The 14,513-nt window shown below is 39.3% G+C and overlaps 1 protein-coding gene across 1 annotated transcript in view; it reads right to left on the bottom strand.

Annotated features, from left to right (window-relative positions):
- RPGRIP1 (RPGR interacting protein 1) overlaps positions 1 to 14,513 on the bottom strand; it is a 162,519-nt gene that overhangs the window by 57,137 nt on the left and 90,869 nt on the right. Inside the window, 5 exon segments of the mRNA XM_049705479.1 lie at positions 476 to 494; positions 497 to 679; positions 681 to 750; positions 3,576 to 3,708; positions 10,275 to 10,396. Coding sequence (XP_049561436.1) covers positions 476 to 494; positions 497 to 679; positions 681 to 750; positions 3,576 to 3,708; positions 10,275 to 10,293 — 424 coding nt within the window. The 5' untranslated portion in view covers positions 10,294 to 10,396.

Raw genomic sequence — 14,513 nt, 5'->3', positions numbered from 1 at the left:
AAAGTTTTGTCTATGTGTATGTGCATTTTTCTTGGGAGAACGCCTAGCTTTTGATCATGGTTGCAAAGGAGTCCATTTCCCCCAAAAGGTGAAGAACCCCAGTTTTAGAGGCACAGGCCACTTAGCCCAGAGGCCCAGAGTCCCAGGAGAGGGACCTGTCTTAAGATCACTGCTGCTCACACCTAAGCATGTCATCAAAGTTATCTCTGTTTTCTAGAGCCCTGCAAAACTTGACCAGCAAAGTTCCCATTTCCATTGTCTGATTCTCCTCTCAACAGTACTGCATGGTGAACTGAGAACTTTGAACTGGACATCCTACTCAGGAAAAAAAGATTTTAGGGAGGTAGAAAGGAACGCGAACAAAAGAACAAAATGGGCGTGGTGCGCGGAATAAAGCAGTGGGAGGAAAATGTGGCTGGCAAATCAATCCTTCCCAGTGTTTTGGCCCTGTCGGGGACTTGGCCCTGAGCCTCACCCCTCTTGGGTTTCTCGGCCCCCGCCGCCCCGGCGGTGTGGAGCTGTCTGTGTCCCGCGTGGACGCGAGGCTGGGTGCAACGGGGAGCAGGGGGGCCGACGCGCTGGAACTGCAGTTGCAGCCCGTGCAGCTGGGGGCGCAGGTGCTTGGGGGGCCGCTGCCGCCACCCCGCGTTCCGCCGCCGCCTCGTAGGCTCCGAGAGCTGCTCCGCCGCTGTCACCTCGGCCCTCCGGTCCCGGCCTGCTGCGGCTGACCGGAGCAAGGCTGTCCTCATCCTGTGGGCAAAAAGAGAGCTGGTGGCTCATGCCCTCTCCTTCTATGACAGTTACCATCTCTACAGTTTATCTGGTGGTTAGTAATCTGAATTGATCTCTGATATAAACTTATGTGCTGTAGTCCACTATTTACACTTAAAAATTAATTTTCGGCCCCCAATACACTGTAACTCTTTCAGAGCAGGGACATCTTGCTGTCTGTCTTTGTTCATTCTGTTGCAGTGCTCACACACTCTCTTAGTAAAAAATGAGGCAGTCTTCAGTATATTCGTGTGTATATTTATTTTTAAATTATATAGTTTCTTTTGTACTAATAAATTATGGTCATTATAAAACAGAAACAAAAAATACTAATTTTTAACAGGGATATAATTAAATATATGTAGAAATTTTAATATTTACTTCTCCAGTCCCAACTGTCCACACATTCCTGTATATGTGCCCACTCTAAGGATTATTCCTCTATACCCACCCTACTTACACCGAGCCTTACCTACAATGGATAGTCAATTACTATTTATTATCTTGACCTAAAATCATACTTTTAACCATTACCATCAGATCCTGTGTTCTCACTGCCTGCCAGTTCTGACATTTACTATGTGGCCTGGGGCATGTCATTACCCTTTTGTGCTCAGTTTCCTCATCTATAAATAAAGATAAAAATAGTACCTGCTCATTGGATTGTTATGAGGATAAAATAAGTTAATATATATAAAGGGCTTTGAACAGTGTGGTGCGTTGTAAGCACTGTAGGAGTTAGCTATTATTATTACATATCATTATATCCAGATAAAGAGATCAAGGCATTAAACAGCTAGGTAACTTGCCCCAAGTCTGAGGGGCTAGAATCCAATTTAGCCACTTACTATCTATAACCTCAAGTACTTTTTGGTTACTGACCAACAGACAAAGTTTTTTGGCCCATGCAACCATCTGACTTCACTGGATTCTCGAGTTCTCCACAATATAAAATAATCTCCAATTCAGGGCTTCCCTGGTGGCGCAGTGGTTGAGAGTCCGCCTGCCGATGCAGGGGACACGGGTTTGTGCCCCGGTCCGGGAAGATCCCACATGCCGCGGAGCGGCTAGGCCCGTGAGCCATGGCCGCTGGGCCTGCGCGTCCAGAGCCTGTGCTCCGCAACGGGAGAGGCCACGACAGTGAGAGGCCCGCGTACCGCAAAAAACAAACAAACAAAGAAAGAAAAGAATCTCCAATTCTGAAGAGTGTTGGCATACAGTGGAAGCCTGCAATACTGTAGATGCTAAATGAAGTTCTGAACCACTCCTGGGGATTACCAATGAGAAAGCAAAGCAATGCTCCATCGGGGAATTGGTCTGACATAGCTAGTCCTCAGTGTTGTTTGGTGGCCTGGCGTTCACAACTAGGCCATGTTACTGTGCTGTTGGACATAATCTCACAGATCAACAACATCACAGAAGGCCACTCTGAGACCATGACAGAGTGATACCAAACAAGGCCGCCGCATACTTTTGTCTCAGCCCAGACAAAAACAAGTTCACTCTGCCACCTGCAGAATACCAAACGTGCTCCTCTCCTGGCTAATATGAGTGACTGCTGCTTCTTTCCCGATTACAGCTTTAGCCTCACTCTAGTCTAACCTCCCTGTAGATAAGACATTGAGATATCCAAACATAGAACTGCCCCTGCTTTCTGACAGTATCCAGTCTAGAGCAAACTTCTGTTACCTTGGACCCTACCCCAAATCACCCAACTGAAGCCAAAATCCTGTAATAGGCTCTTTCTAACAGTCTTACTGAGATGCCCATGTTGTGCACTTTTTCAAGCTACAGCAGTAATTAACCCAACTTGCCCAGCTATAGGTGTGTTCCTGGTGGTCTTTGGCTGGGAGGCATTGACACAAATATCTTCAAAATGTGTTCTAGATATTAACCCCAGACTTTTGGAACTCTCATTCTGCCCATCTATTTATCTACCCACACCCCATCTCAGATTCTTTTCCAGGTCTGCACCCAAAAGGTACACTTTTGAAAGCCAATACCCTAAAGTCACTGTGTATGGTATATTTTGGAGTTAAGAGCTTTCAGCTCTGCCACCCACTGGCTATGACCTTGGGCAAGTTACTTAACCTCTTTGCACTCCCTTTCATTCTTTTTTTTTTTTTTTTTTTTTTGCGGTACGCAGGCCTCTCACTGTTGTGGCCTTTCCTGTTGCGGAGCGCAGGCTCTGGATGCGCAGGCTCAGCGGCCATGGCTTACGGGCCCCGCCGCTCCGCGGCATGTGGGATCTTCCCGGACCAGGGCACGAACCCGTGTCCCCTGCATTGGCAGGCGGACTCTCAACCACTGCGCCACCAGGGAAGCCCTCCCTTTCATTCTTAATGATGATTCTTTCATAGTATTAAATAGTATTAAATGAGTTAACACATATAAAGCACATATAACATGCCTGCATACAGTAAATGATCAATATGATTTTTGGTAAATAAAAACCCCTTCCCTTACTTGCCCCTGTAGCCTTTGGTCCCCTGAGATTTTGGCCATTCCCCCGTCCCCGTTCTCTCTTTTGTGACCAGGGCAGAAGCCTGCGCAGTCTCTTGCTCTTTAGGTTGGAATAACTCTGATGATGCTTTATGAACTATGGCCACAGTCTATTGATGTGTTTGGCAAGAAAACAGAATAAAGCAATATTGCTTCAAAAATTATTTTTGGAGTTAACCATCCTTGACATTTGAATTGTTTTCTGGTGTAGACATCTCAGGAAAATGTATTCTTTTTGGTTTATTGTGGTGTAGGCCTGGTGTAGATACAGCTTCTAAATACTTAAGGAGAACTCTGGGTACCTTTTGATCTCATCCTGTTGCTTCCAAAAAAGCTCCTTCACCAACATGTGTTCTTCACGAAGACGAAACAAACTGTCCTCCAATTCTTCCCGGGTCATCCTGTTCAAGGGTAGTTGAGTCTTTACATTCTTACCTAAAGTCCCAGGAGAGGGTAAATGGAGATTATTTTTACATGTAATTTTTTAACCCATCATATCTCTCACCACATCTTGCCCAGAGGGCTTGAATCTTTTTTTTTTTTTTTTGCAGTACGTGGGCCTCTCACTGTTGTGGCCTCTCCTGTTGTGGAGCACAGGCTCTGGACGCGCAGGCTCAGCAGCCATGGCTCACGGGCCCAGCTGCTCCGCGGCATGTGGGACCTTCCCGGACCGGGGCACGAACCCGTGTCCCCTGCATCAGCAGGCGGACTCTCAACCACTGTGCCACCAGGGAAGCCCTTGAATCTATTTTGAGTCATGTGTTTAAGAGGAAATTCAGGAAGTATAAGAAGTGTGTACCAATGGACCTCTTTATCATTCCATGTCACTCCTGGATGTGGAAAATCATTCCAGCATATGACTCAACCTCCTGTCTGGAAAGTATATTCTCTTTCTAAAAGTATCAAATAGGGCTTTTAGTCTACTTAATTTTTATTTTTAATCCACTCTTTTATTTTTCCTCCTCATTAGATAATTTGGACCTAAATAAGGATTGTGCCCACAACTGTCTTCGAATCCCCAGTAAGGAAAAGGATAGAAACCTTTCTTGAGTACCAAGAGTCATCACCTTTGTTTCCGTGGTGTGGAGAAATTGTCCCCAAAGCTGCCTCCTTGGAATACAGCCTCTGCTTGATCTAAGCAGAGGAAACTACAGTACACCTTTGAGTGTGTGAGTGTTCACTAGTCTAGAGTCAGCTCTGATCTTGTAGCAGCCATTCTAAAACCCAGAGCTCAAAATACAGCTCCTTCACTGGAAGAAAGAGAGCTCAGAACCTTAGTCTCAGAACTACCTAAGGTACCACTACCACCTCTCCAATCTATCCTTTGGAAATGATGAAATGTAAGTTTTAAAAAAATAACTTTGTTGAAGTATAATTGACATGTATTACCCTGAACATACTTAAAGTGTAAAATCTGATTAATTTTGACATAGGTATGTATCTGTGAAACCATCACCACAATTAAGATAATGAACATATAAAAGAAGAAAAAAGAAGAAAAAAAAGATAATGAACATATCCATCACTGCCAAGTTTCCTTGTGCCCCTTAGCAATTCACTCCTCTCCACCCCATCCTAGCCCCAACCCGCACCTTTGTTCCCAGGCAACCACTGATACATATGTTTTATGTCACTTCAAATTAGTTTCCATTTTCTAGGATTTTATATAGTTCGAGTCATCCATTATATACCCAGTGGGTTTTTTTTCTTTTGGAGCAGGGGATGCCCCCAACCAGGGATTGAACCCGCGTCCCCTGCATTGGAAGTGTGGGGTCTTAACTGCTGGACCTCCAGGAGAGTCCCTTTTTTTTTTTTTTTTTTTGTCTGACTTCTTTCACTCAGGAGTATTATTTTGAGATTCATACGTGGTGTTTCATTTATCAATAGTTCCTTTTGATTGCTGGTAGTATTCTGGATAAACCATAATTTATTTATCCATTTACTGTTGATGGACATTTGGATTATTTCCAGTTTTTGGTTATTACAAACAGAGCTACTATAAATATCTGTGTATAAATCTTTGTGTAACATATGTTTTCATTTCTCTGGGTATATACACAGGAGTGAAATAGTTGGGTCATAAGGTAGGTACATGTTTAACTTTTTAAAAAAATTGCCAAACTGTTTTCCAAAGGGATTATACCATATTATATTCCCACCAGCAGGGTATAAGAGTTCTAGTTCCTCTATATCTCATCAACACTTGGTCTTTTTAATTTTAGCCATCCTAGTGGGTATATAGGGGTTTTAAGTGTATTAATTTGCATTATTAATTTACATTTCCTTAATGACAAATGATGTTGAACATTTCTTGTGTGCTATATGCTATCTGCATTTCTTCTTAAATAAAGTGTGTTCAAATCTTTTGCTCATTTTTTGTTGGATTTTTTAAAATATTTTTATTTTTGAGTTGTAAGAGTTCTTTGTAAATTCTGAATATAAGTTCTTTGTTATATATATGTTTTGCAGACTTTTTTTCTCTCAGTCTGTGTCTTGAGTTGGTCTCTCTAGGCAAGAAGGCACCCTTCTGCCTAATTTTGAAGGACCTCTTTATGTTAGGATAGGAATGAGAGAAGATGAAAACAGAGTGGGTAATAGCATGTGTAATCATTGCAGATGAAAATTACGCATATGAAGGAGAAATCTTGAGGTGAGATGAATTCATGGAAGTCAGGGATCTGGCTAGTCTCTGATTCTGTTCCTTCCTCCAGCGAATCGTTAACCCTCCTGACCCAGATTAAGTCAGCTGTGTCTCAGATATCTTCCTATGAGGTTAAGACTTCCCACACAATGACTTTCTATGAATAGTCTTGTCTGATTAAATGATACTGAAAGACTGTTTGTTCAGTTAATGACAGTCTTCCCAAGTAGAGAATATTATCTAAAGGAGTTTGGATCTCTATCTATGCAATCTATTTGGTCTCAAGAATACCAGCAGGACCCCAGCAATTCCTGATTCAGGTAAGTCATCCCCCTCCTCCTTTTTCCCAGTAACCAATCTCTCCCCTCCCGCAATAAAATCCCTGTATACGAATGATTTAACCTTTTGGAAATCAAGTAAAACTCCCAGGCCTTGGGCCAGGCGCTTGGCTTCCCTTCTGGAGACTTCTTTTCCCTATCTATCTCACATGAATCAACTAGCTTTGGCTCAGCTAGACAGGTTAGCCATAATTGCCACTAGGGTTTATTCATCCTCATATGTTATAACATCTTCTAATTATTTTGTTCCTAAAAGAAAAGCAAAAATAATGTCTCTTTCCTTTCTTTTTTTTTAACTTGAAATATAGTTGATATACAATATTATATAAGTTATAGGTGTACAATATATAGTGATTCACAATTTTTTTCACAATTTTTAAAGTCTTCATTTTTTCTTACAATTCTTTTAATAAGTTTTTATTTTGAAATAATTTCAAAATTACAGAAAATTTGCAAGAATAATACACAGAACTCCTATATCCCCTTCACTTAGATTCCACAATTGTTACCTTTTACGTCATTTGCCTTATCCTATTCTTTCTCTCTCTTTCTACATATATCTGTTACATAATATATAATATGACATATATTTTCTACATATTACTTTTTGGAACCACCTAAAAGGAAATTATAGACACGATGTCCCATTACTTCTAAAGAATTCACTGTATATTTCCTAAAAAGAAGAACATATGTACATAGGCACAGTATATCCATCAAAATCAGGAAGTTAACATTAATATCATTTTACCATCTAACCCATAGACCATTCAAATTTCAACAATTCAGGACCATGTGACATTCGATTGCCATGTCTCTTTAGTCTGCTTCACTCTAGAATAATTTTTTTAGTTTCTCCTTGTCTTTCATGACTTTGACATTTTAAGAGCACAGAGTAAAGGCCAATTCCTTTGTAGAATGCCCCTCAGTTAGGGTTTGTCTGATGTTTCTTCATAATGGGTTCAGGTTATGCATTTGGGGCAGGAATCCCACAGAACTGAAGCTATACTCTTCTCAGTGCATTATATCAGGAGGCACATAATGTTGGTATCTCCACCAGTCTCATTACCATTAATGTTAACTTCAGTTATTGGTTAAGAGGGTGTCTGATAGTTTTGTCTACCATAAAGTTAATTGACAAGTCTTTTTAAAACCTATTAACTAATAATTATTTTGTGAGGAAATAATTTTACATTGTATATTATGACAATGTTGTATGACATTAAACTTTTAAATTATGACATTATAAAATTTCTACCTATTAGCTTTAGCATTATTTAAAGTTCAGATAGAAATACAAGGGATCCAGAATAGCTAAAATAATCTTGAAAAATAACAAAGTTATTTTTCACATCCTGATTTCAACTTACTACAAAGCTATAATAATCCATGGTATTGGCATAGGATAGGCATGTAGATCAGTGGAATATAATTGAGAGTCCAGAAATAAACCCATACATGTATGGTTAATTGATTTTTGACAAGTGTGCCAAGAAAATTCAGTAGGGAAAGGATAACTTCTTCAACAAATGGTGCTGGGACAACTGGATAGACACATGCAAAAGAATGAAGTTGGATCCTTACCTCAAACCATAGTAAAAATAAACTTAAAATGGATCACAGACCTAAATGTAAGAGCTAGAAGTATAAAATTCTTAGAAGAAAATATGGGAATAAACCTTTGTGACCTTGGGCCATGAAGTATTAGACATGACACTATGAAGTTAGACATGGAACCAAAAGCACAAGTATCAAAAAATAAACTAATTAATTAAAAACTTTTGTGCTTCAAAGGCCACTATCAGGAAAGTGAAAAGACAACCAACAGAATGGCGAAAATATTTGCAAATCATATATCTGTTAAAAGACGTGTATCCAAAATTCATAAAGAACTCTTAACAACCAACAATATAAAGGCAAAGAACCCAATTAAAAAATAGGCAAGGGATCTGAGGAGACATTTTTCCAAAGAAGATACACAAATGGCTGATAAACACACGAAAGATGTTCAACGTGATTACTCATTAGGGAAGTGCAAATCAAAACCACAAAAAGAAAGAATAAATTAAAAAACAACACGAGATACCACCTCAATAACAATAACAACTATTGGTAAGGATATGAGGAAATCAGAACTTTCATGAATTGTTAGTAGGGATGTAAAAATGTGCAACTGCTTTCAAAAATAGTTTGGCAGTTCCCCGAACTAACATAGAGTTAACATATGACCCAGCAATTCCACTTCTAGGTATATACCTAAGAGAAATGAAAGAAAACTTGTACATAAATGTTCATACCAGCATTACTTACAATAGCCAAAAAGTGAAAATAACTCAAATGTCCATCAACTGATGAGTGTATAAACAAAATGTGGTATTATTATTCAGCAATAAAAAGGACTGGAGTATTGATAAATGTTACAACTTGGATGGACTTTGAAAATATTATGCTAAGTGAAAGAAGCCAGACACAAAAAATAATATATTATATGATTCCATTTATATAAAATGTCCAGAATAGACAAATCCAGAGACTTAAAGCAGATTAGTGATTACCAGGGGCAGGGAGTGGGGACATGGGGAATGTCTTCTATAAGGTTTTTTGGGGGAGGTAATGATATGTTCTAAAATTAGGTACTGGGGATGAATGCACAACTCTGTGAATATAGTAAAAATTAAGAAATTGTACACTTTAAAAGAGTGAATTTTATGTTATGTAATTTATATCCCAATAAAACTATTATGTATAATATATATGTATTATATACAACATACATTATACCTGTATTATTATATAAATATTACTACATATGTTATTTTTTTCTATCTCACACATATAAATGAGGAAATAAAACATATACGGACAGTTTAAAGAATAATAATAAAGCGTACACATACATACATACCAGCTTATGAAACAGGAGGTTACTAATACCCTCTGTAAGTTCCTCACCCATACTATTCCCTTCTTCTCCCAGAGGGACCACTATCTTGAATATTGTATTAATAACTTCCTTGTATTTCTTTATAATTTTATAAAAAAATTAAATTATTTATTATAAAGAAAAAATTTATTTCAGTGTATGATTATATGTCAGTGTGTATTCATTTTCTGATCAATGGACATTTATGTTGTTTCCATTTTTTATTCTTATGAACAACGCTACTATGAACATTCTGATAAATGTCTCTTGGTACATATATGCAAAAATCCCTGCAAATTTTATACATAGAAGTAAAGCTGCATGTTCAATTTTACTAGATAATGCCAAGATTTTTTCCAAAGCGATGGCACCATTTATACACCCATGGGCAGTGCATAAAGTGCCCTATCTTTGAAATAAAACTTACAGAAGTGAAATCAAGTGAAAGTAGAATTAATAGTAGCTATGAATAGGACTGAGGGGTGGGAGAGTATGAACAAAGTTACAAAAGCATCTTAAGGTGAGTGGGGAAGAAGCGCTAGTGGGGCCATGCCCTTTCCTTTTATTTTTTTTTAATTAAAAAATATATATTTATTTATTTGGTTGTGTCAGGTCTTAGTTGCAGCAGGCAGGCTCCTTAGTTGCGGCTCATGGGCTCCTTAGTTGTGGCATGCAAACTCTTAGTTGCAACATGCATGTGGGATCTAGTTCCCAGACCAGGGATCAAACCTGGGCCCCCTGCATTGGGAGCATGGAGCCTTAACCACTGTGCCACCGGGGAAGTCCTTGCCCTTTCCTTTTAAATTGCCTACCTCTGTTTAGTGAGAGTGAAGGGCTGATCACATGGATAGAAGAATGAGACCCACTCATTTGCTCTTGGTTTTTGTTGTGGTATTTGTGGTGGTGGTATTTATCTTTACCTCCTAAACCCACACAGTAAAAATTTTATTATAAGAATATATGAATAAAACATTGAGAAGATTGAAGAAAAGACCTGAGAGCAAAGCAGTCACTGTGAAGGCTAGCAAGACGCCCGACAATAACAGACTGAGGGTTGTTTTCATTCTAAAAGACATCCATCCTCAGGCACCGAATTTACCTTTTGACGCTGGTACCATCACAGGTATCGAGTCTATGTCTCTAACAGGGCCTTGGCTGTATTGTCCACCAGAAGATGAGATGTCGTATCATCTCCCAAGCTGTGAGAGATACCACAGGACACTAAAATAAAGGAAAAGTTCAGCCAATTACATGCAACTTTGGGATGCCTTCTGCAGGCTATACTTAAGTTGTAGCAGGAATTCCTCAACACTTTCAGGATGGTATATAACATGACACAGTCTTTTTTGTAGTGATGTGGATCACTCTACACTGAAGGGTAAGACCAAGCATTCAGTAATAATGACATTATTTCTTCAAAATGAAATCAATTTTTCTGATTATAGAATTGATGCATACCATTTTGAATCATTTTTAAAGTGTCTGCTCAGCCTGGAAGCCAATGACCATATCCTTTCTCCAGGAAATGAGCCTCTGAACCCCTCTCCACTCCATTCATACGGACTGAGTCACCAGTAACCAGTTTATAGTCTATGATCCAGTTTCCACAGTCATTGTTCATTAGACCAGGGGTAGACAACTGACCTAAGCTGGGCCAATCAGATTCTTTTCCCCAGGCATTTGGAAATGGGACTAAGAGAGTTAAATTAGCCTCTGTGAATGGCTAGGACTATTACATAAACTTGGGAGTTCTGGGATGGCCATATTCTGCTTTGTAGCCTAAATAACTCTGGAAATCCTACCTGCAGAGTCACTTCAAACCTTGGTCAACACTCTTTTTCTGAATTATAATATCCAATCTCTGGCTTTAAATACCATGTGTGTGTGTGTCTGTGTGTGTGTGTGTATGTGTATACATGCTGTTGTTTCCAAAATTTTGTTTCCAAAATTTTGTCAGATTTGTACATCTTCCTGAATTTTAATCATTTCCACTTGCATGACTGCTAGGTATCTCAAATTCACCTGTCTCACACAAGAATTCTAATTTCTCTCTCAAACCTGATCTCCCAGGCTTTCTCTATCTCCATAAATGGAATTACCATCCCACCATTTCCTAAAGCCTCAATTTCTCCCTTTCTGTCATCCACTAGCAAATCCTCCAGGTACCTCCTAAAAATATATATCACCCTGTCTCCACAGCTACTACTCTAATTCTTGTCACCAGTGTCCCCTACCTCAACTACCATAATGTTCTCCTAATGCTCTACCCATTTTCCTCTCTCCATCCCCCTCCCACAAATTCTCCCTGAAACATCCAGAGTGCTCTTTAAAAAACAACCCAGGTCATCGCATTTCCTGCTTAAAATTGTCCAGTGGTTTTCCTTTACATTTAAAATAAAATCTAAACTCCTTACTGTAGTCAGCATGGCCTCTATGATCTGACCTTCTTCCTATTTCTCAGATCATGCTTTGTATTTCTCCTCCTCTAGCAAATAACATTCCTTGCCACTGGCCTCCTCTCTGCTCCTGGAACCAGCAAGCTCCCTCTTGCCTCAGGACTTTTGTACTTGGCTGGAATGTTCTTTCCCTTGCTCTTCACATGGCTAGTTCCTTCTTATCCTTCAGTCTCTCAGGATCTTTTCATCTGCCAAGAGGACTTTCTCCGACTTAATAACTAAAGTGAGGACTTCTTCAGTTATACTCTGTCATGTCGCCCTGTTTATTTCACTGGTAACACTTACCATATCCAGAAACTACCTTCATTTATTTACACTTATTACCTCCTCTCACTAAAATATAAGGACTTTGAAAGCAGACAATTGGTTTATCTTATTTACGTTTATTTCCCAGCACTTGAACAACTCCTAGAATGTAGTAGGCACCTAATAAATATATATTGAATAAGTGAACAGGTGAATGAATAACAAGTCAAGAGAGAGAATGACATTGAGTGGCTGAGTTAAAAGGTCCTAAAAGCTTCCTATCCTTGATTTTAGTCTTTTCCAAGGCCTGTCTCTGTTCCTGCCCTTAGGTTCTGCAGGAGAGTATTATGTCCTTACAACAAATTCCCCTTTTTGCTGAAGCTAGCTTGACTTGTCAACTTACAAAGTTTGCTCACAAGCTTATTTTGAACAAGCAGAGAAATACAAAGAAGGTAAAAAAGCATGATGGAGAAATTCTATTACTGGGAGAAAACATTAACATTTTGTTGATCTATTTTCCAGACAATTTAACTTGAATTGAGTCATTCATATTCTGTTCTGTGATGTTTCACTTTTTTAAACCACAATAAGTGGAGAATATCTTTCAAATGACATCATTTTAAAGGGATCTTTACAGATTTCTATATTAAGGAAGCTGACTATCACCCAAAAGTTGATACGCTTTCATATGTTAGACAATAGTCCCAGGATAAGAACAGAATGGAAGCAACCAAAGAAACCATTTTGTTTTAACGTCAATCCTCACACTGAAAGTAGCTTTCATAGGTCTGCTATATTACCCCATTTTCTCAGCCTCCTATCGTAGAGAAGTAAGATGAAGGGAAAGGAGGGGTGACTGCATCACAGACCTCGTCGTCTGGACCTGAAGCCATTTGCAAAAATGAAGCTGTAGTGGAGGAAGGGATGCTGTGGTTCTTTAATACCTGGACCCAGAAAAGATTGTTCTGGTTTATGACCCTTCCAAAATACACCACCAAAGCTGTATAGCACTATGGAGCCACTGGAAAGCACCACTAAAAATGGTCAGAGAAGCTCTAAGAATGAAATGGAGCCTATCAGAATGCCAGAAAAGAAAACTCAGGGGAGAATGTCAGTGAAGGTGTGATGAAGGGACATCCAAATCCAATGAATTGACCAGATTTAATCTCTCAGGAAAAAAGGAGTGGAGAGTAGATGTAAGGAAGAAGAATTTATCACTTGTATTGCACCCAATGAAATAAAAGACAAAAAGAAATCCGTCGCAGTGGTATCGAGTTGCAGTGCACTGGGGCAATGGTAGGTGAGTGAGGGCAAAGAATTAGTCTTTAGTAGTGATTGCTGAATAAAGCCAGTATGATGACATCAAAAATTAAAATCATACAGCCAACTCCCCTTACTCTGATTTTATACTCACCTCTGATTAAAGTTGGAGAGAATGAACTGTAAATAGTGACTGTGGTCAAGAGCCTAGGAATAAGAAAGACAAGGATCCACATCTTTTGCTGTGTGACCATGGACAAGTTACTTAACCACTCTGCTTATTTTCCTTACCTATAAAATAGGGATGAAATACTCATCTCATATGGTTATGATGAGGGTGAATTGAGATAATGCCTATAAAAAATTTGCATAATGCTTGGCACTTAGTACAGGCTCCATATTAGCTAAATGCTAGCTGTTTTTTATTGTTTTCACTGAACTAGTCTCAGGCCAATTGATAATTCTATTGCATTTATCAGTATAAGTTAATGATTTATATTATATATGTAATTATCTTGTATGTTGGTTAGTATAAGTCAGTTCTCTATAGTGTTTATATATCATGTGTCTCTTCACTAGTCTATCAGCTTTTTTTTTTTTTTTTTTTTGCGGTACATGGGCCTCTCACTGTTGTGGCCTCTCCCGTTGCAGAGCACAGGCTCCAGACGCGCAGGCTCAGTGGCCATGGCTCACGGGCCCAGCCGCTCCGTGGCATGTGGGATCTTCCCGGACCGGGGCACGAACCCGGTCGGCAGGCGGACTCTCAACCACTGCGCCACCAGGGAAGACCCTCTATCAGCTCTTTTGAGGATATCTTTGTACCTAACAGAGTGCCTGGTATCTGCAGATACATAATAATTTTTCAACTGATGTATTATTATGATATTGGATTGTGGCAGAAATTGTTTTCCTTTTTAGAGTTGCTTTTAATAATTTTACAAAGTTTTGCATTAATTCTCCCTCACGTCCAAGAACACAGTGAAGTGAGAGCCATAATGGTGTCACTGATTTGAGGAGGAGAGAGAAAAAAGAAGAGAAATGTAAAAATCAGGTGAAAAAATTTGCTCAAAGGAATGTCAGTAGCATTTCAGTGGAGCATAGGAAATGCTGCAAAAATACTCCCATCCTCTAAAAATTCATGGATTAAGTGGGCCTATGAGTCAAAATATAGAAGTAGGGTTTTAGCTATTTTAAATTTAATATAGATTGGGAATTCAGGTCTTCCCATTACTAACTTTAACAGGCCAAACAAACAGTCAAGTCCCTGAAAGGGGGGCTGAAATTGGGCTCCTTCAAATCTGGGGGAAGGAAGGGACAATTTGTGAATAGACTCTTAAAGAAAATAGTTTTAAAATGAGTGAGGGAACTCAGGAGGA

This window comes from Orcinus orca, chromosome 2 (assembly GCF_937001465.1).
Source record: "Orcinus orca chromosome 2, mOrcOrc1.1, whole genome shotgun sequence".
Lineage (NCBI taxonomy): Eukaryota > Metazoa > Chordata > Mammalia > Artiodactyla > Delphinidae > Orcinus > Orcinus orca.
The sequence above is the reverse complement of the archived record's forward strand: the minus strand, read 5'-3'. Positions and strand labels throughout refer to the sequence as shown.